General features: G+C 49.7%; 7 protein-coding genes across 8 annotated transcripts; 2 read left to right on the top strand and 5 right to left on the bottom strand.

Annotated features, from left to right (window-relative positions):
• Positions 1-100: 100 nt before the first annotated feature.
• Positions 101-1,435, top strand: FOIG_01331 (ribonuclease H2 subunit A). The gene has a single exon (XM_031198132.1). The coding sequence runs from the start codon at positions 248-250 to the stop codon at positions 1,265-1,267; it is 1,020 nt and encodes a 339-aa protein (XP_031073899.1). The 5' UTR covers positions 101-247; the 3' UTR covers positions 1,268-1,435.
• FOIG_01330 (protein SEY1) lies at positions 109-4,534 on the bottom strand. Its single transcript, XM_031198131.1, has 4 exons — positions 4,135-4,534; positions 3,604-4,047; positions 1,802-3,549; positions 109-1,743 (listed from the first exon to the last, which is right to left on the bottom strand). Exons 1-4 carry the CDS (start codon positions 4,224-4,226, stop codon positions 1,445-1,447), a joined length of 2,583 nt encoding a protein of 860 aa, XP_031073898.1. The 5' UTR covers positions 4,227-4,534; the 3' UTR covers positions 109-1,444.
• A 456-nt stretch (positions 4,535-4,990) lies between these two features.
• FOIG_01329 (carboxymethylenebutenolidase) lies at positions 4,991-6,392 on the top strand. The gene is made up of 6 exons (XM_031198130.1): positions 4,991-5,169; positions 5,227-5,269; positions 5,319-5,359; positions 5,418-5,569; positions 5,627-5,752; positions 5,806-6,392. Exons 1-6 carry the CDS (start codon positions 5,106-5,108, stop codon positions 6,229-6,231), a joined length of 852 nt encoding a protein of 283 aa, XP_031073897.1. The 5' UTR covers positions 4,991-5,105; the 3' UTR covers positions 6,232-6,392.
• On the bottom strand, positions 6,188-10,174 carry FOIG_01328 (uncharacterized protein). The gene is made up of 2 exons (XM_031198129.1): positions 7,842-10,174; positions 6,188-7,790 (listed from the first exon to the last, which is right to left on the bottom strand). Exons 1-2 carry the CDS (start codon positions 9,328-9,330, stop codon positions 6,574-6,576), a joined length of 2,706 nt encoding a protein of 901 aa, XP_031073896.1. The 5' UTR covers positions 9,331-10,174; the 3' UTR covers positions 6,188-6,573.
• Positions 10,175-12,402: 2,228 nt separating this feature from the next.
• On the bottom strand, positions 12,403-16,262 carry FOIG_01327 (uncharacterized protein). The gene is made up of 4 exons (XM_031198128.1): positions 15,502-16,262; positions 15,344-15,445; positions 14,702-15,285; positions 12,403-14,636 (listed from the first exon to the last, which is right to left on the bottom strand). The coding sequence occupies exons 1-4, from the start codon at positions 15,534-15,536 to the stop codon at positions 13,396-13,398; spliced, it is 1,962 nt and encodes a 653-aa protein (XP_031073895.1). The 5' UTR covers positions 15,537-16,262; the 3' UTR covers positions 12,403-13,395.
• A 1,646-nt stretch (positions 16,263-17,908) lies between these two features.
• On the bottom strand, positions 17,909-20,551 carry FOIG_01326 (uncharacterized protein). Of its 2 annotated transcripts, none has more exons than XM_031198126.1 (2): positions 19,755-20,551; positions 17,909-19,699 (listed from the first exon to the last, which is right to left on the bottom strand). In XM_031198126.1, exons 1-2 carry the CDS (start codon positions 20,196-20,198, stop codon positions 18,173-18,175), a joined length of 1,971 nt encoding a protein of 656 aa, XP_031073893.1. In that variant the 5' UTR covers positions 20,199-20,551; the 3' UTR covers positions 17,909-18,172. The 2 variants fall into 2 exon arrangements, with proteins under 2 accessions (XP_031073893.1, XP_031073894.1); XM_031198127.1 differs by having other exon boundaries at positions 17,915-19,696.
• A 785-nt stretch (positions 20,552-21,336) lies between these two features.
• Positions 21,337-22,446, bottom strand: FOIG_01325 (uncharacterized protein; the record flags this gene model as incomplete). Its single annotated transcript, XM_031198125.1, has 2 exons — positions 21,337-21,816; positions 22,114-22,446. 2 exons carry the CDS (start codon positions 22,444-22,446, stop codon positions 21,337-21,339), a joined length of 813 nt encoding a protein of 270 aa, XP_031073892.1.
• Positions 22,447-22,795: the final 349 nt, after the last annotated feature.

Below are 22,795 nucleotides of genomic sequence, written 5' to 3'. Positions count from 1 at the left end.
ATACCTTCCTTTAGGTTGGCTGTGGTGGTCAAGTGCCTGTAGGTATAGTTCAGTGGCACTATATAAAATATGGGGCTCGGGTGCTTAACGCGTCTAGACGCGTCTCCTGGAACTCTTACCACTAACTTTCTCTTTACTTCAACTTCCATGACAACCAGAGGCATCAAAACGATCAATTGACGAATCTGTTCCCAGAACTGAACTTGCAGCATAATAAACTATACCTTTTATCATAGAATATCTCATAATGATGGATTCACCAGCCGAAGACGTCCCCGAGACAGCCACCCGCTCCTCAACAACTTATATCCCACCCTCAGTCCATGGCGAAGCCCTCCTCTCAGGCTCGTCATTCAACCACTTCTCCGCCGTCCCCCCTTCTCTACTCCCCAGCGACCCTTCCGATCCCTCCTCAGCAACTCCATGCTGTCTCGGTGTCGACGAAGCCGGACGTGGTCCTGTTCTCGGCCCCATGGTCTATGGCGTCTTCTTCCTCCCGATAGATCTCTCTGATTCTCTACTTCGCGAGAAGCATCACTTTGACGATTCCAAGGTCCTCACACCTGCTGTTCGCTCAGATCTTATGCGCACGCTTTGCACACCTGGCTCGGATCTCCACGACTCTTGTGGCTGGGCAACGGCTTCACTATCAGCTAGAGATATCGGCGCGAACATGTACCGACCTACGAATGCGTACAACCTCAATGCACAGGCTATGGACGCTACAGTCGATCTTATAAAAGCTGCGTATGCGCTTGGCGTAAACATCCAGGAGATTTACGTTGATACAATTGGCCAACCAGCAGCATATCAAGCAAAGCTGCAGCGCGTGTTTCCTACAGCCAAAATCACGGTTGCCAAGAAGGCCGATAGTTTGTATGCCTGCGTCAGTGCTGCATCGGTATGCGCAAAGGTCACTCGTGATGCCGCGCTCGAAGTTCTCTTTGAAGCGAGGGCAGATGAAGACGAGAAGGATGGTGAGGGTATGGCATGGGGCTCAGGATATCCATCTGACGGACGCTGCGTTGGATGGATGAAGGGCAACATGCATCCTGTGTTCGGATGGGGACCGGAGTGTCGGTTCAGCTGGGGGACAGCAAAGGACATGCTTGAGGCCAAGGGAAATGGTGTCAAGGTTGAGTGGCCACTTGAGGATGACGGTGAGACGGGTAGGCTCACTGATTACTTCACCTCGGGGGACAAGGATAAGGAGTCATCGGAGTTGGGCAATTGGTTTGGTACGTCGACTGGCTTGGAAGCATTCTAGATACCCCTATAATCTACTTGGGAACGAATTTATTGAAACAGTCAATTTTGGATATCACTTGGGCGTGAATCGAACAAATTCTCCTTTTATTTTTACAGTAGACATTATATCCTGTTCGCTAATCATACTCGACAAGGCCTGGCGCCACTGCTCAGACTCATACACAGCCCCTATACATTAAATGTCGTCAATGTCATCCTTCTCTGTGGAAGTCGCGTTGGCCTTCTTGCCCCGACTATCCAAAGTATCCATGCTAATGTTATCGCTGTCCTCGCGCGCAGGCATGCCAACAGCCTGACGTGCTGTATCGGAGTTGGCAATAAAGTCGCGGAGCTGCTGCTTCGCAATCTCGACACCCTGGGTCATAGCAGCATTGCCCATTGAGAGCATAGGACCGAGGAGGTTAAGTGTGTATGCAACATATGTACCTCCGGCGATGACCAGGATGAGGAGGCAAAGGAAGGGATTTCGCAGAACTGAAACGCCGTTTGTTAGCTAAAGCACAAAAGCCAATCATAGCTGGATAAAACTTACCAGTCAATATCTCGTTCCAGCCAAGGGCAAGGAGTAAACCATAAAAGTACCAAGGAGCCTGAGCAACCCCACCAATGGCACCTCGCTTGGCTTCGACATAAACTCCATCAGCAGTCTTCTTGAATCGTACAACAAGGTCCTGGCGCTTGCCCTCGCTGAGCACCGTCATCTCCTCCTCGAGGCTCTTGCCATCCTCTTCGTCGATGCCTCCAATCGGTGTGAGGTCCTCTTCATCACTAGCCTGGACACCGTTGGGCTGAGGTCCAACGAAGCCTGGCAAGTCAGGAGGGCCATATGTCTCTGACAGTCGGAATCTTGAGAGAAGAGGAACAAGGGTGAGAGTAGACTCTCGCGCCTTGGTGTAAATACCCTCAATATCGTCACTGGGACGCCATATCCTGGGTACACCAGCCTCGTCGTACCGGAACTTATCTTCAAAGTTCTCTCGAAGCTTCAGCAGAATATTGCCCTCCATGACCTCTTCCTCAATCTTTTCTCGAAGGGCGTTCCAGCTCTTTCGGCGCAATCGCCATGTGCCGATCTCAACCTCTTCCTGAGTAGCGTCGAAGCTCTTAGCCCGCTCGGCAAATCGAACCTCGGCTTCCTTGACAATGCCCGTGAAGACTTTCCATACTCTGTCCCAGAGATCCTTCTCAGAGTCAGGCTTCTCGCCGGTTTCGGGAGCACCACCGCCGGCTCGGCCGCTGCCCAGCTTGTTGAACTCGAGACCAACGGCATCGCCAAGTCGAGATCTGACCCAGCGCTCGACACGGGTCGCAAGTCGTCGCATTTCTTCTTTTCGTAGTTTAGCGCTCTCTTCGTCAAGCTCCTTCTCAAAGAGCTTGAGCTGCGATTCGAAGTTAGTCCATGAGACACCTTCAATGAGTAAGCTCTGAGCCTCAACACCAAAGATGTCCAGTGTCTTTCGCTTTTCGTTGGCGACAATTTCAGCAAATTCGTAGCTACCACCAGCCTTTTGCCCAGCCTTCACCTTGTTGGCAACAGCCTCGCCAAAAGCAGTCACACCGGCTTTGTGGGCAGCGGCCAATTGACCCTGGTAGAGTGCCTTCAGGCGAGTATCAATCTTGCCCTCGAGCTCGTGTCGCTTGCGGGCGTAGACTCCCTTATGGTATCGGCTTGCCTGCACTTCGAAAGCCTTGATGCACTTCTGGCGAGCATCGTTACCAGCCAGGCCAAGATCGGGCAGAACAGTTGGGACACCGAGCTTGGAAGCTTCGCTCTGCTTCTCCTCAAGGGGCGTGACTACGACGTCAAAGTCAATCAGAACTTCTCGAGAAATCTCGTCGCAACGGAACTGAGCCAGAAGCTCCTGTTGGGTAGGCAAATCCAGGTCCTTGTTGTTCACAATCTGGTCCCAAATGCCCTCAGCATAAACGGAGAAACCATCGGCAGGAATTCGTCGGTGATACTCAGGGAGGAAGAGACCACCCTCGAGCTCTTGGTCACCGTGCAGACCAGGTTTGCCGTGTCGGTGTCCAGCGGTGAACCGCGATCCAAGCTTCTGGACCTCCTCGGTGAACTTATCAGCCTGAAGGATCTTGTGAGGCAGGGCAGCAAAGCCAAAGTCGAAGTAGTCCTCGATGCGCGAACCCTCGAGTCCCTGAGGCTTGGAGATGGACGACCAAATCTTAGTCAGGTCCTGAATCAGGGTGGTTCGCAGGTTGCCCAGGGGTGTAGTGCCAAGATGATCGCGAATGACGAAGAATAGTAGAGATCTAGGGGTTGACCTAGGTAGAGTTAGTAATCGCGCAAGCAATGGGTTACCGTAGAGCTTGGCTTACTGCTTGTCCTTGAGGAACAGCTGCAGGTTGACCTCGAAAACGGTCTTGAGAAGTCCCATGTTCGCACCCTGGTACAAACCAACCTGGTGCTCCCAAATGTTGACGATCAAGACCTCGCTGGTGGCCAGCGCAAACAGGGCACTTTTGCGCTCAAAGTCCTGGTCCTCACCGCGCTCTCGACCATCGGTACCCTCAACATCCATGACAAGGATGTTGTCGGACATCTTTGTGCCTGCGCTCGTCTCGCGCTTGTTCTTAGACATCCAGATACCCTTCGTGGTTTGTCGACGCTCGGTTTCTGACATGACGGAAAAGTCGGTGCCGAAGAGGTTGTTCAGGAGGGTCGACTTTCCGGTCGACTGGGAGCCGAAGACGGAGATAAGATGGTAATTGAAGCCAGAGGCAGCAACATCAGTAACGTTGAGATACTCATTGAGGTGGGTGCTGTAGTGTAGTAGGGTTAGTTAGTACTGTAGACATCATGACGGACAAAGTGGCGGGGGAACAACTCGACAGCTGTACAGTACATACTTGAACTCCTTATCCTCGTCAATAACCTGGACGCCGTGCTCATAGCTTCCAGCCCCCGGCGCCTCGCCGACGGCAGAGAAATGGCCGTTCATGGTATGCGATTGGTATATATCAAGGAGAAATGTAGTAGACGTAAGTAGGTGTAGGTAGAGGTTTATTCGAGAGCTGGGGCGTGCATCCGTGGACAAAAGTACGGGTGGCGACCCTCGATATGATGAGCTTATGTTATCCTGAGAATATATGCTGAAGGAAGTGTCCCTTTTTTAAAATCTGTATAGAGGGAAAAAAAGAGTCAGAAACAGGATCGAGAGTTGTTGGGGCAAATAACTAGAGCAGTCGGACGACCAAAAAGTTGTGACCACCTGGACAGAGACAAGGAAGGACAGGATAGATCCTTGTGACGACGAATGATGGGGTTGTGAGGTACGTACTTATTTACTGAACGAACCTCTTCTCCCCTAGGATTCGACGGTCCGAAGGCGGATTAGCAGTTGAGGTCCCACTGAAGCACCTCCCTATCACTCCTTATATGCAGGTGTTCTACGGTAATTAGCTATACCCCTGCCACATGTTTATTTCTGTGATTCGGTGTCAAAAAGCGGTCACATTGTACTGCAGCAGCTGCCCTAGGACACGCATACAACTTGGGTAGGTGTCCAAGACATGTCATCAGCTGCGCTCTGCTAATAAGAACTTACTACTGCTTACTCATGAGATTGATTCTATAGCGGGTGCTGGCGGGATCGGTCCGGGTGCCACAACGGATCAAGTTATGAAGCTTGAATGATGTTGCTCTCAACCAATCAGAGGCGTCTCGCTTGAAGGATGTATGTAACACCCCGCCGAGGGGCATCGAGGGGAAGTTGATAATGATATGAGGTTGAATAGATAAAAGCAACTACTCCGTACAATTTATAACTTCCAATCTTGCAACTTTGAACTTTCATAATCTTTGGTCTAAAGGAAGCAAAATGTTGATCAAGGAGTCTCACGTCGATGTCCCGACCTCTGCCAATGGCAAGGAGGGTACTATGCGTATGTCCAGCTCAACTCTCATGCCATGTGATATGAGAAGCTTACACTCTTGAGCAGGCATCTTTGTCTTTCATCCCACTATTCCTGGATATCCTAATGCGTAAGTCTCCTGAATCCTCTTGCTCTGCATCATTCTGACCTTCATTCAGACGCTTCCCTGGTGTGAGTATTTTCAGTGAGATCTACCAAGGTAAGACTTCACATTATAATCACATCAATATCACGACAAGCTCATTCTACTTCTCCAGTCACCGGTCCTGTTGCCCGCTTCGCTCGTCAGATCGCTGGTCAAGGCTACATCGTCGCTGCGCCTTCATCTTACCATGACTTCACCGGCCCTGAGCCCCTCAAGTACGACGCCGAGGACACTGATCGTGGCAACAAGTTCAAGATCGAAAAGGTATTCACTCGACAACCAGCACTGTTTACTTGGACTCACTCTAACTAACTGTTTTAGACCCTCGAGTCCTATGATGCCGACTCATATGCCACCGTCGATTACCTCCTCTCACTTCCCACCTGCACAGGCCGTATTGGAGCTACAGGCATGTGTCTAGGTGGCCATCTGGCCGTTCGCGCTGCTGTAAGTCTTTCACCTAATATTTTCTCTTCATATCACTCAACAGCTCGACACAGCTTGACCCTCGCATCTCTGCTTGCGTTGCCTACTTCGCAACCGATATTCACTCCCGCACACTCGGCCCTTATGATGCGCCCAACACTTCATCAACTGCTCCTCCCAACAGCAACCACACCATCGATCTCTTCAACAAGTTCAAGGGAGAGGTTGCCATGATCTTTGGTGTAAAGGACACTCATGTCCCTGATGCTGGTCGCGATCTAATCCGTGCCAAGCTTCGCGAAGCTGGTGTCCCTACTAGCTTCTATGAGTTTGCGTGGGCTCAGCACGCCTTCATCCGTGACGAGCTAAGCAAGGGACGTTATGATCCTGCTATCACCAAGGTCTGCTTCGAGGTTCTGCTAGAACTCTTCGGTCGTGTTCTCAAGACTGAGTTGGGGGCAAAGGACGGCGAGGTCCCACCTCCAGAGCACGTTTGCTAAATTAGTAGCCTTTGCAAATGCCAAGTTCCTTGAAACAACATTTATCCTCAAAATATTTGATTGAAGTGTAATAATAATCTAGATTCTTTACTTCGTGAATATTGAGAGCTGCTGCTCAGCAGTCCCTGGCTGTGTTTCATAAACCGATACATCCGCCCCAGTCTTTTTATACGGATGACCCAATCTGATTTCTAAGAAAGGAGAGGACTGTTTTAGTCTCTCGAGTAACCCGAATACCAACATAGAAAAACTCAATTCCGTCCCAAATAACCTCCCCAATATTACTACTATCAATACACACTGATCAGCCGTTACAGTTCGTCTGTCTCACTTCCAGGTCCACTAGCGCTGGGGAGCGGGTGGTTGTCCTTGAGGAGGTGGCCCCTGAGGCGGTCCCTGACCAGGCCTTTGTAGAGGGTTGGCGACATTATACTGGTTGCTGGAGCCGGCATATGGCTGGTAGCCTTGTGAACCCTGTGATGGGCCGGCAGAGAGATTAGAATGGTAAGGCGTTGGGCCCATGCCAGCCTCGGCCTCTTCATCGAAGGGGCCACGGTGAGGGCTGCGAGGGCTTGCTTGCGTCAACGTGATGCTAGCACGAGGAGCCGTCTCAAGAGAAAGTGAGGGAATAGCCTCACCCGCCTTGCGGCGACCCCGAGTGCTCTCACGCTTGAGATCAGTGCGCAAATGCTCGATATCGCGGTTGCGGTTGACTTCATCATCGTGAGAGCCCAGGGTGTGGTTGTCACTGTTATCCCAGACACCAAGGCCGGCGGCAGGGGGGCGCGAGTTGAAGCCTTCAGCGGCCTGGGCCTGGCTCTCTTCAGTGTTCTCCTGCTTCGAGGTTGGAACCATGCGAGCTTCATCAGTAGCCTTAGCAGCCTCATCACGACTGTTCTTGGCGAACTCATCGGTAACAGTAACAGAGTAAGAGGGGTTTGTAGGTCCACCAAGAGGCTCGCCGCCGCCACCGGGAGCAATAAGAGGCACCTTCTTCAGAGCCAGGGCAAGTGCACACATGAACTTAGAACGGCGGCTGGCGCGGACGGAATCGTTGTGCCAGTTGGACTTGTGAGCGATGGTGACATAGAGCAGAAGCTTGTCGAGGTTACCGACACCGCCAACACTAATGCTAAGATCAGGCTGGAAGTCACGAGCGTTCTCGGGTTGTCGAACGAACTTCTCCATCTCGAGGCGGAGAAGTTCAATGTCCTCAAATGAGGTATCGAAAGAAACGTTGACTTCGACGGTTTCGTGCATGGCCTTGCTACGGGAGATATTCTCGATCCAGATGTTGTTGAGCTGAATGTTGGGCACTTGAACTGTTTGCATGGTGTCGAGTCGGTGGAAAACAGAGTAGAGGAGGGAGATCTTGTTGACAACCATCCTGGTGCCACTGATGTCGACACGATCACCGACATCGTAGGGGTGCTTGACGAAAAGGAAGATACAAGAACCGAGGAATTCCTGGGCAGTAACTGCGAAGATGAAAGACAGAGAAAGCAGGGTAGTTCCGGCAGTGGTGAGAGTGGTAATGAAGCTACTCTGGAAGAAAGCAACTAAGGGGATTGTTAGTGAAATTCGAAACACACTTATGAGGTGAGACTTACGGAAAACGAAAATAACGACCAACAGGACGACGACAAGAAGAATCTTATCAAATGCCTGAAGAGCCTGACCAATATCCTTCATACCTTCGGCGATTGCCTTTCTCTCGGTGCCAATTTCGACAACCTTCCTGACCATCTCATCGAGACTAATATCACCATTGTCGTCACCGTCGATCATATAGAATGATTCCTCAGCTTCTTCCTTGTAAGCAGGTCCAAGAACCTCCTGGAAGTCATCCAGAACAAGTGAGTTGTGACCCTCGACAACGTAAGACATCCATATACGTCGACCCATTGCCTCAGATGACTTAGTCTTCTCAAGAGCTTCGATGACGATGGAGTGAGCGGAGTTAGGGTTGAAAACCTGTCGGCCAGCGATCTCAGAGGCAAGGTTGCCAAAAACGGAGGTAACCTTGTCTCCGATCTTGCCAACCTCTCCAATGAGCTTCATGGGGGTGGCAGAGCCGTTGCGCTTGTGTCCTTTCTTACCACGGAGCATCACCTCAATGCTATCATTAATGATGGCATCCTCATCAGCGAACTCGTGACAATGGAGAGGGAAGAGGGTTCGGGAGGCATCAAAAAGAAGCCCGAGCAAGTGGACCTCACGCTTAGACTCCCTGATACGGTTCGCAAACGATCGCTGATGGTAGGAGATACCGATCAGCTGGACAATCGCTTTCTCGCCAAGGAAGACAGCTGAAGAAACGAAAAGAGCACCAAGGACACGGCCCATAGTGCGGACCCATGGGACGTAGTTGTTACCTCTATCTTCCTCCATCCAGAGGTTCTTGAAAGTGACATAAGAAGCCAAGGCCCAGAAGAAGAAGGAGAAGGGCAGGATGAGGTTTCCGAGGACAGTTGCGTACTTGCGAGTACCCTTGCTGACGACGCCAGTAAAGAACATGAAGAGCGAGGGTAAGAACCAAGCAACAACCTTGGCGACCCAGCATGAGAGCCACATGATGAGAACCCAGAGGAAGATTTTGAAGAGAGGAGGGCCATCATCGCCAGCCCTGTCACCATCTCCGTTCCATTTACCGACAGGAATGCCATCCTTCTTGCCAATGGCGGCGAGGACAATCAGAGGAATAGCCAAGAGAAGACCGACAGGGACGACATATACAAGGTATCTGGTGACAACAGAGAAGCCGATGATTTTGTAGTAGAGTCTACCCATTGGGTTCAATGTGGTTTCCTCTCCTCCGGTACCGCTACGAGAGAGGCCATCGCCCATTCTCCTTCGACGGCCGCGGTGACCTTGACCGGTGAGTTTTTCGTCCTCGGTGGGAGAGTTGCTATCCATGGTAGAGGGTTGAGGCATGTCGGCCTTCCTCATACCACTCCGGGCAGAGGCATTGCTCTTGACCGGCGTGAGCTGAATACCGTCGCCCATTTCGTTATTGCTGTTGCTGCCACCAAGGGGAACGAAGCCTGTGTGAGAGTGACGCGAATTGCGGGGAGATAAAGAAACGTGGCGATTAACCATTCTCGTGTGTAGTTATATATCAAACTCCAACCAGGGAGTCGAAAGTGCGGGAGTATTCGATGTGGTGGCCCGAATACTTCAAGTTAAGAGGTGATCGACCCGTTGGCGTGAGTCGAGGCCGATGATGAAACCGATAGGCGTTTGAAGATTGGAGGTCGGGCAGTACTAGCAGGATATGAGACGGTGGTAGGATATCAAATCCTTAGCCGCAATGATCTGCTTGCGCTCGTAGGGTGTCTAGGAATCAGGTAGGAATGGGGGTGATTATCTTTCTGCTGAAGACTTGCTCCAAGCTAGATATGCCAATGCTCGGCTCAATGCTGTGTTGTATGCCGATGATGTAGTAGATTCAAGGAAATAAATGCAGACAAAACGCTACAACGATCCCATATGATTCTCCTCCTCTTTTTTGCAGGTATAGGAAAAAGAGCGAAGGTGATCTGCCGTCTTCTCCAGCGAAGACGAACAGGAACAAGTTGGTGGTTATTGGTGCTACCTGGGATGAAGTGAGGAAGCGAGAGAGAGAGAGAGATCAAACCTAGGAGCTAGGAAACAAACAAAAGATGGGAAGCGATCAAAAGAAGGGCAAGCCTAGGCCGGGGGTGGAGGGCCGTGGTTATAATAGGGACTGGAACGAGTGTCGGTGGAGAAATGATGAAGAGGAAGAAGAGAGAGAAAGGGAACGACTAGAAAGAGAGGTTGAAGTCAATCATTGACGAACGAGGTTTCGGGGATCCTGGATTGGGTGGGTGTTCCTTGTTCCTTCCCTGTCGGACTTGGCTCTTGCTCAAGCTCGTGTGAGTGCGAGATATTTAAAAATTACACTGTGACATCCACTACCATGGTGTGCTTTTCCTTTTTTTTCTTGTACTAGGCTAGGCCAGGTTCTGTTGCTATTTGAGGTTTGTCCGCCTTGCCATCCAAGCACAATCCTAGAAATACCAAGCCGGGACTCAGATACCGTCAGCAACAAAAGGGGTTCCCGATCGTTTTTTTTTTCCCACTCACGGGCGGGTCATGGCTCTGGAGAAGGGGCCGTGAATCCACCAGCAGCGCGTCTTCAGTCACGGCGAAAAGCCAACCACCCACTCAAGTTTTTCTCTCTATGGACCAAGTCCAATTGGGTCCTGGTCCTGGGTCCTTAGGGCCCTCAGGGCTCCCCTCTCGCTGGATCATGAGCCCTACCAGCTGAAAAAGGATCCGCGACAGGGTCCCCAGACACTGGGCACCTCTGCAAGTTTTTTCTCTTTCACTTTTTTTCCTTTCATCTGCTGTATGCCGGGCTTCAGGGGCACCCGGCCCCCCCAAATGTCGGCATTTATCCAGTAATATTTCAGAACGGCAGCGGTTCTCAACGCCGGGCCAGGGGGAGGCGCCGCCCCCCGGCAGCCACAAACAACCATTGACAGGCTGGTCTCAGATACCCCTTTGTTTCACGTCTCCAAATCGGGCTGGGGTGCTACGCGGCCGAAAAGTCAACACATACGCGAAATACTGTACAGTCTAGACAGTGCAGCCTTTTGTTATGACAAGAAATATGTAGGATTCAACCAAGGATGAGACGTGGGCTTATACGAACGTGATTTTGGCAGGCAAATGCATGACATTTCACAGCTTTGACAATCAAAGTCTGTGTATGTCTCGGTTTGCACGTCTAAAACACCCGACCACCAACAGGCCATCCATTTACACCGCAAGAAGAATATCTTTACCATGATCAGAAGACACATACCCAAGCAAGGGAAGAAACATAACAAAAACTGGGGACCAGAGGCGATTCTCGATACGAGAGATCAGTCAATCATCAATGCAAAGCACCAAAAGTTAACATCTAACCGTATCTTCCCCATATTTATTCCACCCAGCACTATCCACCAAGAAAGCTTCAAGCTCTCGAGGCGTCCCTTCGTGGCAAAGATTTACACCAGAGATCTCAAGGGGTCCATATACCGATCCCACATCGGGAGCTGACGTTTTGACGCCAGCAACTGTAACAGTGAAACACGGTACGAGTTCTCCCTGATCAGTGATGGTTCGAATGTTGTTGAAAGAGTCGGTATGCTGCACATGGCGAGAATCATTACGAAAAGTTCTTATTCGATGTTCGACTTACAAAGGGTCGATGGAGGCTCAACAAGTTGTAGGCTAACGGTTAGCCCCTCGTGCCTTCAACGGCTGAGTTTCCTTTTTGTGTTATTGATCCCCGGCTAGCACACCTTTGGATAACTGACGCGCAATTAAGACATTGAAGACAAGGCGAAACCAACCGCTTTTCTTTTCGTCATTCCCGGGAATTCTAGCGTCTACGCCACCAGAGAATGAGGGTGTTGTTCAAATTGAAAGCCGCCAACTGCCGCAGCGCTTGGCCGTTGGTATCTTTAGACGAAGATTGTGTAATCTGATCGAACATCCTGACGTTGATGTTGAAGAGCATGCTGAAGATGCTTTCTATGACGCTGCCTATGGATATCTCATGATGGCCATTTCATCTTCTACTCCATGATGCATCTTCGGCTCACAGCCACCATACCAAGACTTATTTCCTGCTCCAAAGCCCCTCTCATCTTGCCACTGGTTCAGAAGAACAAAACAAACCATGATATTTACCCCTGCAGACACGAAGTGACCTCAAGTCATGCTATCCCGCATTAGCCTGTGTCAACGTGTCAGAATAAGGGTGACGGCAAGAAAAAAAAACGCTCGCTAGTCCACGCCTTGACCTCCATCCACTGTGATGGAAGCCAAAGTCAAATTTCAACAAAAAAAAAAAAAAAGTCGAGACCATGAATTGTTTTTCTTTTTTAGGTTTCATCGTGGATTGAAATGGTAGAGTTTGCGGATATATGAAACGAGTTGAGGAAACGCTGACATTAATTGCGTCCCCCTATTTTTTCGCAAGGCGACATTAAATTCGGTTCATCTCCCGGTGCCAAGATAGTTGTCTTTGCTATAAGCTGATGGAGTGTAACCCTACCTACACTGACACTGGGAGCTGGGACGACGTTGAAACTGGAACTTGAGAGGACCGACAGTTTGGGTCATCACTCGGCTTATTCCACCAGCCGCATTTCCTTTGTTACTCTTTCAACTTCAACTTGCTACTATAATATTTTGCCATTATCATCTTCAATGATCATTCTCACAGTTGCTAATCTGCTGGACCCTTCATGTCTCACTCCTCACCCACAGTGCCCATCCACCTTCGACAACGCAATGTCGATCCCATTATTCACGAGGAATCCACGTAGGTCGATCAGCAGTCTCCGCTTCAACCAGCAACAACAAGAAAATGCAACGTGATCTGATCGATCAGCCATCCCCGGAAAAGCTTGACCGTGCTCTTGCTCTACTGTAGAAACGCCCAAAGACTTCTCACTCCCCAGTTCGTATCGTCGGGTATCGTAAACGAGAAGAAGCTACGCTACACAGTATGTGCGTCACTCACTAAGCGCGCGCAAACATCATGACGTTGAATGAGAACTTGTATGGAGAAACGGTGTGTCTCCTCGATTAGACGCCCATGTCGGCCTCGGCATTATCGTCTCCCTTCCTAATTCAGTTCTGTCACTGAGCATCAACGCCTTTTGGGCATTTATCTCTTTCCAACCCATCCGAATGTTGATCAAGTGGAGATGGTGATCGTCTCCCGAGGCCCCGAATGAGAATGACGGAATTCCCACCTTGGGCCAAGACCAGTTCAGTTGAGAAGCCCGCTTCACTTTCCGCTATCACGACGTCACTCACATCGAACTAAGGAGCTCGGCGAATTTCAGCGTCGGGTTTTGATGAATAACGATCAGAGACGGAAATTGTACAAACGACGTAGACCATTATCATACAATAACTAGTCTCCTCCTTACGTCACTTGACTAGAAACTAATACCCTCGTTTCTCCTCTTTCGTGGGGTATTCATCTCCTTTAGTTGAAGGCAAGGCCCAATTCCATTTCGCTTGCTACTTTCTCGTGCAGGGTATCATAAGAGTACAGTACAGACAAAATCTCCAAATCAAGTCTCCCATAAACAAACGCCAAATGTCATGATATCACAATATCCACCATCAACCTCATCGTGTCGTCTGAACTCCTGACGTAAGTCCAATTGTATCCTTCAATTCAACTTTTGCCTTGTCGTTTTCGTAGCCAAAGTCACTGCTGTGATTATCCTCGGGTTCGCCAACTGTGTCAAACTGATACAGAGGCTCCAGTCTTGCTTCTCGTTGGAACAAGATCCATCGTCTGATCCACCAGGGAAGCACTTTCGTAACTTGATATCTCATAAAGACACGAGTGGGTACTGCAAAGATGTAATCCAGCTCCTCGAGTGTCCGCTGCTTTGTTTCTGGTAGCAGCAAGAAAATCATAACCAACGCAACAATGTTGAAGCCTGCATACATCCCAAAAGCACCAATAGCATGTAGTCTAGCCAACATCAGTGGGAAAGTAATAGACAACACTGCCGCCCAGAAAAGGCACGTTGCCACAGCCCACGACATGCCCACCTCACGATGCGACAGAGGAAACACTTCAGCCGAGTAGGTAAAGGGCACAGGACCCTCGCCAGGTGAGTAAAAGGCCGCGAAAAGATAGACGAAAAACGCAACCAAAGCCATGTGAGCTCCGCCTGTGCCTGGGATCAAAGTACATAGACCTGCTGCAAGTAGTGTCCATGCCATCTGAGGAAAAGTGAAGAGTAGCAGAGATCGTCGACCAAAGGTGTCTATCGTCCATATTGCAGGCCAGGCAAAGACAAAGTTAACCAGTCCAAAACCCATCGATGCCAGCAGAGCTTGGTTATCGTCGGCGCCTGCATCCCGGAACACACTTGTCGAGTAGAATGCGATGATGTTGATCCCACACATCTGCTGGGCAATCATAACGACGAATGAAGCTACAGTAGCACGGCGCACGCGAGGAATGGTGAAAAGTTCGATAAAACGTTTGGCATAGTGTGCCTCGCCAATAAAGTCCAGTTCGACCTCGAGTTGCGCATGGATATAGTATAGATCGCGAGCGGCCTGGATCGGGTGGTTTCGTAGTCGTAACAGGGATTTCATCGCATCTTGGTAACGGTTCTTCTTCATGTACCAACGCGGCGATTCTGGGCAGAAGTAAATCAAGCACATCAAGGGTACAGCTGGGATGAACGCTGATCCTAGTTGGAATCTCCATGCGTTATGGCCGATTTTCGTAACAGCGACATTCGCACATGTTCCTAGGAAGATACCGAAAGCCGTCCACATCTGCCAACTCATGACAAAGGCTCCTCGAATCGGGGCAGGTGAGTTCTCCGCGGCAAAGATGGGGACTGTATCACATGTCAGCTGCGAGGTCCCAGCGACATGCTTGTGGTTCAGAGACGTAGAAACTCACCTGTTGAAGCCTTGGTGCCCATTCCAATACCAAGTAATACACGACACGCAAAAAGCTGTCTCCAGCTGTTACAGAAAGCACTCCCAATGACAGGCCAGAGACAGAAGTTGGCCGAGAAGAATATCGTGCCGCGACGACCCCAACGGGAATTCAGGGGATCCGAAAGCCAACAGCCAAACAGGGCTGTCCCGATGTAAGGGGCAGAGTTGACGAGACCGACGAGGAGCTTGTCGTGTATACTTTCGCTGCCGATATTGAAAGCATAGGGAAACTCCAAATTCGCTCCATTCGAACCTGTTTGATCCCATCCTTGTACGGCGGCGCCGATGGAACATGTCGCAACGGTCAAGTACAGAACAAAAGGGACTCGCCACTTGTGGAGGATTTCGTCTCTGAGCGCTTGTATCTCTGTGTCGTCAAGCTTCTCGTCTCCATCGATATCCTCATAGCCAGTGGGATCCTGCGCAACTAGAGCGCCCTTGCGAATGAGGGGGCGGTACTGTTCTAGTTCCTTTTTTCGACAAAAGTCATCAACATCAGCTAGAAGTCTTGCTCGTGGAAGACCCCAGAGAGGGTTCTTGATTCTTGGGTGATGTTAGTCATGAACGATTGAGCGGGCGTGCCGAGGTTGAGCGAGCGTACTTGGCTTCAATGTTTGCATGAAGGTTGACATAAGCTTCTGAAGGACGCCGTGCATGTTCTATCATGGAACTGGAAGGATATTCATTGGTGGTCCTTGACAGGCTGAGAGTACTGATCAGCATATGGATCGGCAATGGGTTAGCAAGGGTAGAATATACCGTTCTATATCGTCTTCGCCGCGATTCGGCGCCATCTTGTGTTGTAGAAAGCCAGTGACTGGCAAAGTGAGAGTGAGTGACTGAGGGCGGCGGCTTGAGAGTAAGATGAGGTTGGTCGGAGAAACGGGCGATTGCCCGATTGAGAAAAGACAATACCAATGATATTGTTTGTGGTGAGCAAGTCTTGAGTGAGTTAGTTAACAATAAGAAGAGGCGTAGTTATCACAGAAACAGTCGAGTAGAGTTGAGCCAAGCTGATTGATGAGTCCTGTCGAACGTTTCTAGCGGGTGTCGTCGGTCGATCGCTTCAAGATGTGGGGTTGGAAGCTGGGGAGATGAGAAGAATGAGGCACAGTCAGCGCCAAAGCCGAGGAAAAGAGTGTGATCGATGACTGTTTAGTTGTCGCGGTGATTGTGGGAGATTAGGCGTGAGATGATGATTAATAATACATATGAATCAATCGAGCAGTTGACTTGGAATGATTTGTCGTGGATTTGGTTAAAGAGTTTGGAGGAGGCAAAGTTGATGAGTTGAGTCGAAGGATCCAGGCCGTTTGTTTGATTAGCCTAGTTGAGTCGAGTCGAGGCGAGTCTGGGGTGAGACGACGAGACTTGGTCCGGGCACTAAAGTTACTGTAGTACTGGACCTAAGACTATAATGGCAGCTTCTTGAATAGTGACGGGGATAATGCACTAAGAGTGGTGGTACTCGTCTGTATTACATCGAATTTCAAGTTCACACAGGAAAAGACAACAGAAATATTTGGTTGAAGGAATTACGAGAAAGACGCTGCGCTTTATTCGGGCTTTGACCGGTGACCCAAGGACAAGGACAAGAACAAGACCAAGATGGGGAAGACAGGGGAAAGGACAGGGTCTGAATGACAAGGGTCTTTACTTCGGTTCGTTATTTGCAGGGATTATCAGCTTCAAGACTTCTCTTTGGGACCAAACAACTTTGGCAATTCTTTATATTGACACTGGCTTGCCAAGGTACGTGTATGTTCAAGTTAATCTCCTCCTCGTCTCTTCTTCTTGTGGAGAGTCTGATGTCCCATGTTTACCTCATGTCAGATACAGCATTGCATATCCTCGTCTCCATGCCTTAAACCAAGGGACATACCGAGCTTAGTTGGTCTGTCTTTGTCTTATTGAGTTTCACTTCCTGTAACCATGTACAACGCTGAACTGCCATCCAAGAACATGCTCTGATGACTCAAATTCAATATGTCCAATATAAACTCCTATCCTGGCCCAGTACCTTGAAAGAGCATCTTCAGGCAAGGCCCCCTTGTCTCGGTTCCATCGTCACAGTCCAAACTGTCTGACATCCCTCCATCCCTTCAGCCTCTGTGCCGCCTCTCTGCAACCCTACTTAACATGCCGAACTTTTGTTCCGAGAGACAAGTCAGAGTCAAATAGCATGTTACTGTAACCAACACCTGTAATCATGAGGTACCATGCATGTCTCATGATCAACCCCAAAATGACAACTTAAAAGTTAGGAGTGTTTTTTTCATGATCCAAGACAATGGAAATCAAGGATCTTATGATTTCCCGGGCGAACTGTCTATAGCAGTCATTGATCTGCGCAATCACACATCTCGAATCCTCCGGATGCAAGAGAGGTAGGGAATATCACTTGGTTCTGTCGTGAAGGATTCCTCGGGTCTTGGGAACAGCATGGATCTACATCGCATTGCTTATTCGGTTAACCGTTTTCGCTTATCCGTTCTTACACTCCGAACCGGCTCCCACTAAAGTGCAACGTTTGAGGGTTACACGTGATGCTACATGTAATCCAACGGTCCGTTATCATTGTTCATCGTCTACTCCAAAGACTGATTTGAATAATACCATTGAATAAAACGACTTTTCGTCTCAAGTTATCAGCTACCCCGGAATTTAAAAAATGACCTCATTTGCTACTCTCTTAGGCTGCCTGGCTTCTTCTTCAGCTCAAGGCAGCAGAATTCCCTGCATCGTGAGTGGACGTCCCCAGGGTAGCCTCATCTCCACCAACACCACAGACTCTTATCTCGATACCCTTTCTCTCTCGCGTTTTCCCCAGAGAATCCCAGCTCATCGGTCCTGACTACGATATCCGATATGCCCTTGTGCGATCCCCAGATTCCCCGTGTTTTCTGAGATCCCTCCGCTCGTAAATCTGTCCAATCGTCATATCGTAACATCAACTATCCACACCCACCAGAAAAGGCTCTTACATGTAGGGAATACCACTATAGTAGCGTAATGCAATAGCTATCGTCTAACATGCCTACGCATTCTCGGAGTCGCCGATGGGATTTCCTCGCCTTTATCTCAATTGGGATGGTGAGCCTCCGAAAGATCCGAATATTATATACCAAACAAGGCTCTCGTAAATGTTCAGTGACACCATCTTACATTATGTGTGCCTAGAATGCACATAGTTATGTGCATTGTATCGAGGTTCACATTCACCGCTATTTGGAACACGATTTCCAAGGTAACCACATGTTATTCTCAGTAAACAAGTACCCAAGATAAGCGACCACATACAAATATGCATCAATTCGCGAAGTGTCAACCAAAAGAAGCAACGCCATATATGCCCTGAAGAAAGAAACAACTAAATAACTCCGCTCAACAACGCACGCCATTGCAAACCTCGGCAGTATTCCACAAAGCATCATTTCTTAGGTACACCCCTCAGAATATCCGTCACCTTCATCCTCAGATCCATAAACGTCTTATCCTTCTTATCCAACTCTTCAAGCAGCTTCTCGTACTTGGCCTGCCACTCATCCGCAGATAACTTGGATGCTGATTCCGCAGACGTAGCTTCGGGACTCGGCTCTTTAGAATCCTCAAGCATCTCCACAGGTACAGCAATTTCCATCTGATATTGACCCCTGAGATGACCTAGACCATATATCCATTCACAAGTATACTTCATCGCACCGTCTTGCACGCCAACGCGTTTGAGTTTCGTCGTCCCGGCTAGGAGGTACCCACCTCCTGTCATGGCAGCTAGGTTGATCAAAAACATGTCCGGTGATGCTGCCTTTCTGTACAAGTCTTCGAGAACCGAGTTGACGATCGCCATCGCTTCAGTCGTTGAGCATGTATGTGTTGGATTTCCTTCAGCATCGAGCCAATTTGCCCCGAAGAGACTGCGCATCATATAACCGATAACCTCATCCACGTTCGTACGTTCTTCAAGCCTCTCGAAATACAACCTCGGAACATCCTTTTGTTGTGACATTGTATCCTCAGCTTGCTGCTGGCGTGACGTAGTCACTTCGTTCGTAGCTCTCGCAAAGTTCGATGATGTTCCGACGTATGTATGCGGAGGAGGAGCCTGAGTCTCACTGGGGCCGTTGATGACCACGACTGGGGGAGGAGTTGCAAGTCTAACACTGCCTGATGGTCTTTCGGGGACTTGTAAAGATATACTCGGGCGAGAAGGCCTCGGTGGAGCAGGGGTAGGATGCGGCTGTGATGTTATCGAGGGGATCGAGAAACTATTCTCTGACTGTCCACTATCTGCCCCGGGAGCTGAGACTGGCGGAGTACAAATGGGGGCTACGGGTTCCTCAGGGGCCGTTGTGGTGGTCGTGGTAGAAAACGGAGGCAGAGAAGCATCTATAGGAGTTCTATTCATCGGTGGCCGTCCTCGTGGTTTGACACCACCGTTGGGAACTCCGGGTCTCCAGGCAGAAGACACATTCTTGGGCCCTCTCCGCTGCGTCGTAAGTCTCGGCTTCGACGGTGTAACAGCAGACTGTGGCTCAAGAGCATCGTCCCAGAAAGATTTCCTCGAGTTCGGTGTAATAGCAGACTGCGGCCACCGAAATAGAAGCGTCTGCTGAGAAGCGTCACTCGGAGTCCACGGTGCAGCGCTTAGCCTCGTGGGATCTGCTGACAATGACATTGACATAGGACCGCTTACGGCCTCGACAGCTGATGACGGTGCAAGGTGAGATCTCTGAGCGGGAGAAGTGGCTGTGTCATCGTCGACGGGACGCTTTCTACCTCTCTTTGGCCGTATGTGTGGGAAAAGAGCCCTCAGAGCCATGTCATCCTCGATAGCCACACCATCGCGGATGGGCTGGCTCGTAGGGTTACTGTCAGTAGGGATCCTTGTCCAGTAATCATTCGGAATGTCCATCAGATACTCGAAAAATGCCTTGACGTGCATGGAATTCATCCACTTCTAGACCAGTGTTTAGTGGGTAAACCTTGAGTTTGGGTGGCTCTACATCACACACCTTTAATCTCACGCCATACTGTGCAACTTTCTGGGCACTCTCCTCCTTGTTTGGGTCTGGGGGCTCAACACCAAGCTTTGTAGTCAATTCTGTCCATGTCCGGATCTCGCTGTTGTAAAACTTGCGGACGAGCTCATAGATGGCGAATGTGCTGAAGGACTTGCCGCCGCTGCGAGGAGGATTACGGAATGCCTCTCTCAGACTTGCCGTGTCTGTAGAGAGCGGCACTGCCGGATTGCAAAAGAGAATAAAGTCAACGTAAGCATCCTCTACCGTGTTCTCGGAAACGCTACGGTCCGGAAGGCCCGGGCGCGTGGTCGGAGGCGCAGCGGATCCGGCCCCCGATGCGCCGGGCTGAGGTGGAGGCTGAGTCTGGGCCGGACTCGGAGCCGGAGGAGACGGAGAGGGCCCGGTTGCGTTGTTGACAGAGGCAGGTGACGGCATTTCGAGTTCATCTCTTCAAGTTTTCTTGGCCGTGAGTTATTTAGCAGGTCTTTCACATAGTCGATTTTGCTGTTTCGTCTCATGTGAGAATCGGGGGTTAACAGGGACAGACAAGAGTGAGCCCGAAGGATGAGATTTGAGACATGAACTGGCTGATCCAACGGGGCAACCGATGAACAAATGAACCAAGGCTGAAGAAATCTCTTGAGAGCAATAGTGTTCCAGTTTAAGACAGTTTAAGAGTGTGATAGCCTTGCAGATACCATTTAGCGAAGAGTATTTCACGCGTTTCAGAAATGAAAGGGGGATTCAAGTTGCAAATTAGGCCACCAAGCGATGGAGCAAAAGGGGCTAAATTTAGCAATTGACCCAGGATGAGGAGTTTCTGCTTACTGCCACTGTAGATCTATGTCTATATCTATCTATCTCGTATACATTAAGACGGCCGCGCACAATCAAGTTTTGCCGTCATCATTTATCAAGCGAAATGCTTTTCTTTTAACGTTAGCATATTTCTTGACGCCATTGTACATAACCAATCTATTCCAACTCTAACAAACCCGTTTAATTCCCGATATACTCACTCTATAATTCCCATTGGTTCTCTCAACTAGGTCAATTAACAAACAAGCTGTGTACAGTAATCAAACCCCTTTACTAATCGACCGTACGCCCTTGTGGCCATGTCAATTGACCTCCAGCCAACGGTTGTGCATCTTGGAATTGCGTGCTCAAGCACATACGGCCTCATGGCCAATTCTGGTATGAGATGGTGAAGTGAACTCGGTTCTGATTTGAAATCCATATGTTATGATGGTAACATCTCTGAGTGCAGATGAAAAGTATAAAGAGCTGGACAGGAAGCAACTTATTGCAGAGAGCATCTTTATTGATTCAATAATCAATTTAAATCATCGCATTTGATGTCTCTGCCATCATCGCTATTGTAAAAACTCACATCAGTTTCTCCGATATCCCTTACACCTCTGTATTCTGGTCCATTTGATACACGTCGACGGTTCTATAAGTCCTATAAGTCTTGACAATGGCCATCTCTTCAACCATTCCCCGTGGCGACGTCACTGCAACCCTGAACTTCTTCAATCCTCCCTCCGACAATTCAACTCTCTGTTTAGAGTTAGTATTGAGTTCGTTCCAGGTGTCCTTTTGAGCGACAATGAGTTTTGTAAGCAGACAGGTACTTGAAAGAAATGTCACAAGGGCCACAGATATAGTCAGAGTCACCCATGAGTGTCTTCTTGTGATGTTTGGGTGTGTTGTTATGGCGGACAAGACCGGCATGATCGCGACAGGCAACTTTACAAACAGGACAGTAGTAAGTCTTGTTGGCAACAGCCTGTTGCTGCCGCAGTTTGGTCCCTGGTTGCTGCTTAATGTTGTTCCGATTATTGCGAGCACGGAACTCCGGAGTAGGGTTGGCGCGCAATGACTTCTGGTACTCTTTGTGGTACTCCAGGTGCTCCTTCCTGTACTCTTTGTGGTACTCCAGGTGCTCCTTCCTGTACTTCTCCTGGTAGACACGTTCTCGTTCTCGCCTCTCCTCAGCGATAGCTTCAAGTTGCTCAGGTGTAAAGCCCAGACCCACTGTCGATCCTTCCTATAGGGGACTATGAGTGCATAACCCTGTCCAAGGGAGTGACTCTCGAGGCCATGGTGTGTAGCGATCCAGCCCGTACGTCCTGTGAGTGGAGGGAAACGGCCAGAATATAGCGCAGAAAGCAGCTTCCAGTAGGAGCATGAGGACTGCAAGTTGTGGACGGTGTATAGGCAGAGGAATGAGACAGGAGACGAGCAGTGAAGTGTGAGTGAGCGTATAGCCATTGTCCTTAGCTTGTTGAACACCGAAAGGAACAGCAGTATTGCCTGAACGGTGCGAAAGCAAGCGTCTGCGTACACCGCCTTGAGAAGCAGTGCCAGAACCGATGTAGATAGCAGGGAGACAGCCAGGTTTCTCGAAAACGAGGAGATAGACACCCCAGAGACCGCGAGGAGCTTCATCAGGGAGACTCTTGAGCTGGACAAGACTGGGAGGGGTTACCATAGAAAGCATGTCTGAGAGCTGGGAAGGACAGGATAAACCAGCAAGCTTGAGAAGAGAGCCAAGAGTAGCAAAGTTGGAGCAGACATGTTTGTAGCAGGGGTGTTGGTAGTCCGGCAGGTTCAAGAGACACCAGCAGAGCAGAAAGAGAACTTTTGTAAGGTGTGTTAAAGCGTCGGCCTGTTCCATGATAGAGAGAACGGGCTGCTCGAGAGTGACTCTAAGGGCAATGAGCACGATGCGGAGAGTGTCTGGAGACAAAGACACGATACAGACAGTGTCTGCAAGACATCTCAAGTACTCGACAGAGAGTTACTCTCGACATGGCAGGTACAGCTGGGTGCGTTTCGGAAGGAGGTTGTGCATCCTGCTGGAGTGACTCGCAAGTCTGGCAGGAACGACGCCAGTGATGGCAAGCATGGCGGCGAAAGGGGAAGGAGTCATCTTTGAGTAAGAGCTCTCAGACGCAACAGCTGGCGTGTTGAATGAGGGAAGGTGAGAAGCCGTGAAGCTGAGGAGAGAAGGTGCAGAATGAGGA

The sequence above is a fragment of the Fusarium odoratissimum genome, assembly GCF_000260195.1.
Source record: "Fusarium odoratissimum NRRL 54006 unplaced genomic scaffold supercont1.1, whole genome shotgun sequence".
In the NCBI taxonomy this organism is placed as follows: Eukaryota; Fungi; Ascomycota; class Sordariomycetes; order Hypocreales; family Nectriaceae; genus Fusarium; species Fusarium odoratissimum.
The sequence above is the reverse complement of the archived record's forward strand: the minus strand, read 5'-3'. Positions and strand labels throughout refer to the sequence as shown.

Excerpts from the sequence above, each read along its gene's own strand:
- FOIG_01331 (XM_031198132.1), top strand. The coding sequence starts at position 248 with ATGATGGATTCACCAGCCGAAGACGTCCCCGAGACAGCCACCCGCTCC.
- FOIG_01330 (XM_031198131.1), bottom strand. The coding sequence starts at position 4,226 with ATGAACGGCCATTTCTCTGCCGTCGGCGAGGCGCCGGGGGCTGGAAGC. Across the intron at positions 4,048-4,134 it reads GACGAGGATAAGGAGTTCAA|CACCCACCTCAATGAGTATC; the intron begins GTATGTACTGTA and ends ACTACACTACAG. Across the intron at positions 3,550-3,603 it reads CTGTTCCTCAAGGACAAGCA|GTCAACCCCTAGATCTCTAC; the intron begins GTAAGCCAAGCT and ends AACTCTACCTAG.
- FOIG_01329 (XM_031198130.1), top strand. The coding sequence starts at position 5,106 with ATGTTGATCAAGGAGTCTCACGTCGATGTCCCGACCTCTGCCAATGGC. Across the intron at positions 5,570-5,626 it reads ACAAGTTCAAGATCGAAAAG|ACCCTCGAGTCCTATGATGC; the intron begins GTATTCACTCGA and ends TAACTGTTTTAG. Across the intron at positions 5,753-5,805 it reads ATCTGGCCGTTCGCGCTGCT|CTTGACCCTCGCATCTCTGC; the intron begins GTAAGTCTTTCA and ends AGCTCGACACAG.
- FOIG_01328 (XM_031198129.1), bottom strand. The coding sequence starts at position 9,330 with ATGGTTAATCGCCACGTTTCTTTATCTCCCCGCAATTCGCGTCACTCT. Across the intron at positions 7,791-7,841 it reads GGTCGTTATTTTCGTTTTCC|TTGCTTTCTTCCAGAGTAGC; the intron begins GTAAGTCTCACC and ends CAATCCCCTTAG.
- FOIG_01327 (XM_031198128.1), bottom strand. The coding sequence starts at position 15,536 with ATGGCGCCGAATCGCGGCGAAGACGATATAGAACG. Across the intron at positions 15,446-15,501 it reads GGCGAAGACGATATAGAACG|CCTGTCAAGGACCACCAATG; the intron begins GTATATTCTACC and ends CAGTACTCTCAG. Across the intron at positions 15,286-15,343 it reads CATGCAAACATTGAAGCCAA|AATCAAGAACCCTCTCTGGG; the intron begins GTACGCTCGCTC and ends ACATCACCCAAG.
- FOIG_01326 (XM_031198126.1), bottom strand. The coding sequence starts at position 20,198 with ATGCCGTCACCTGCCTCTGTCAACAACGCAACCGGGCCCTCTCCGTCT. Across the intron at positions 19,700-19,754 it reads AGTATGGCGTGAGATTAAAG|AAGTGGATGAATTCCATGCA; the intron begins GTGTGTGATGTA and ends ACACTGGTCTAG.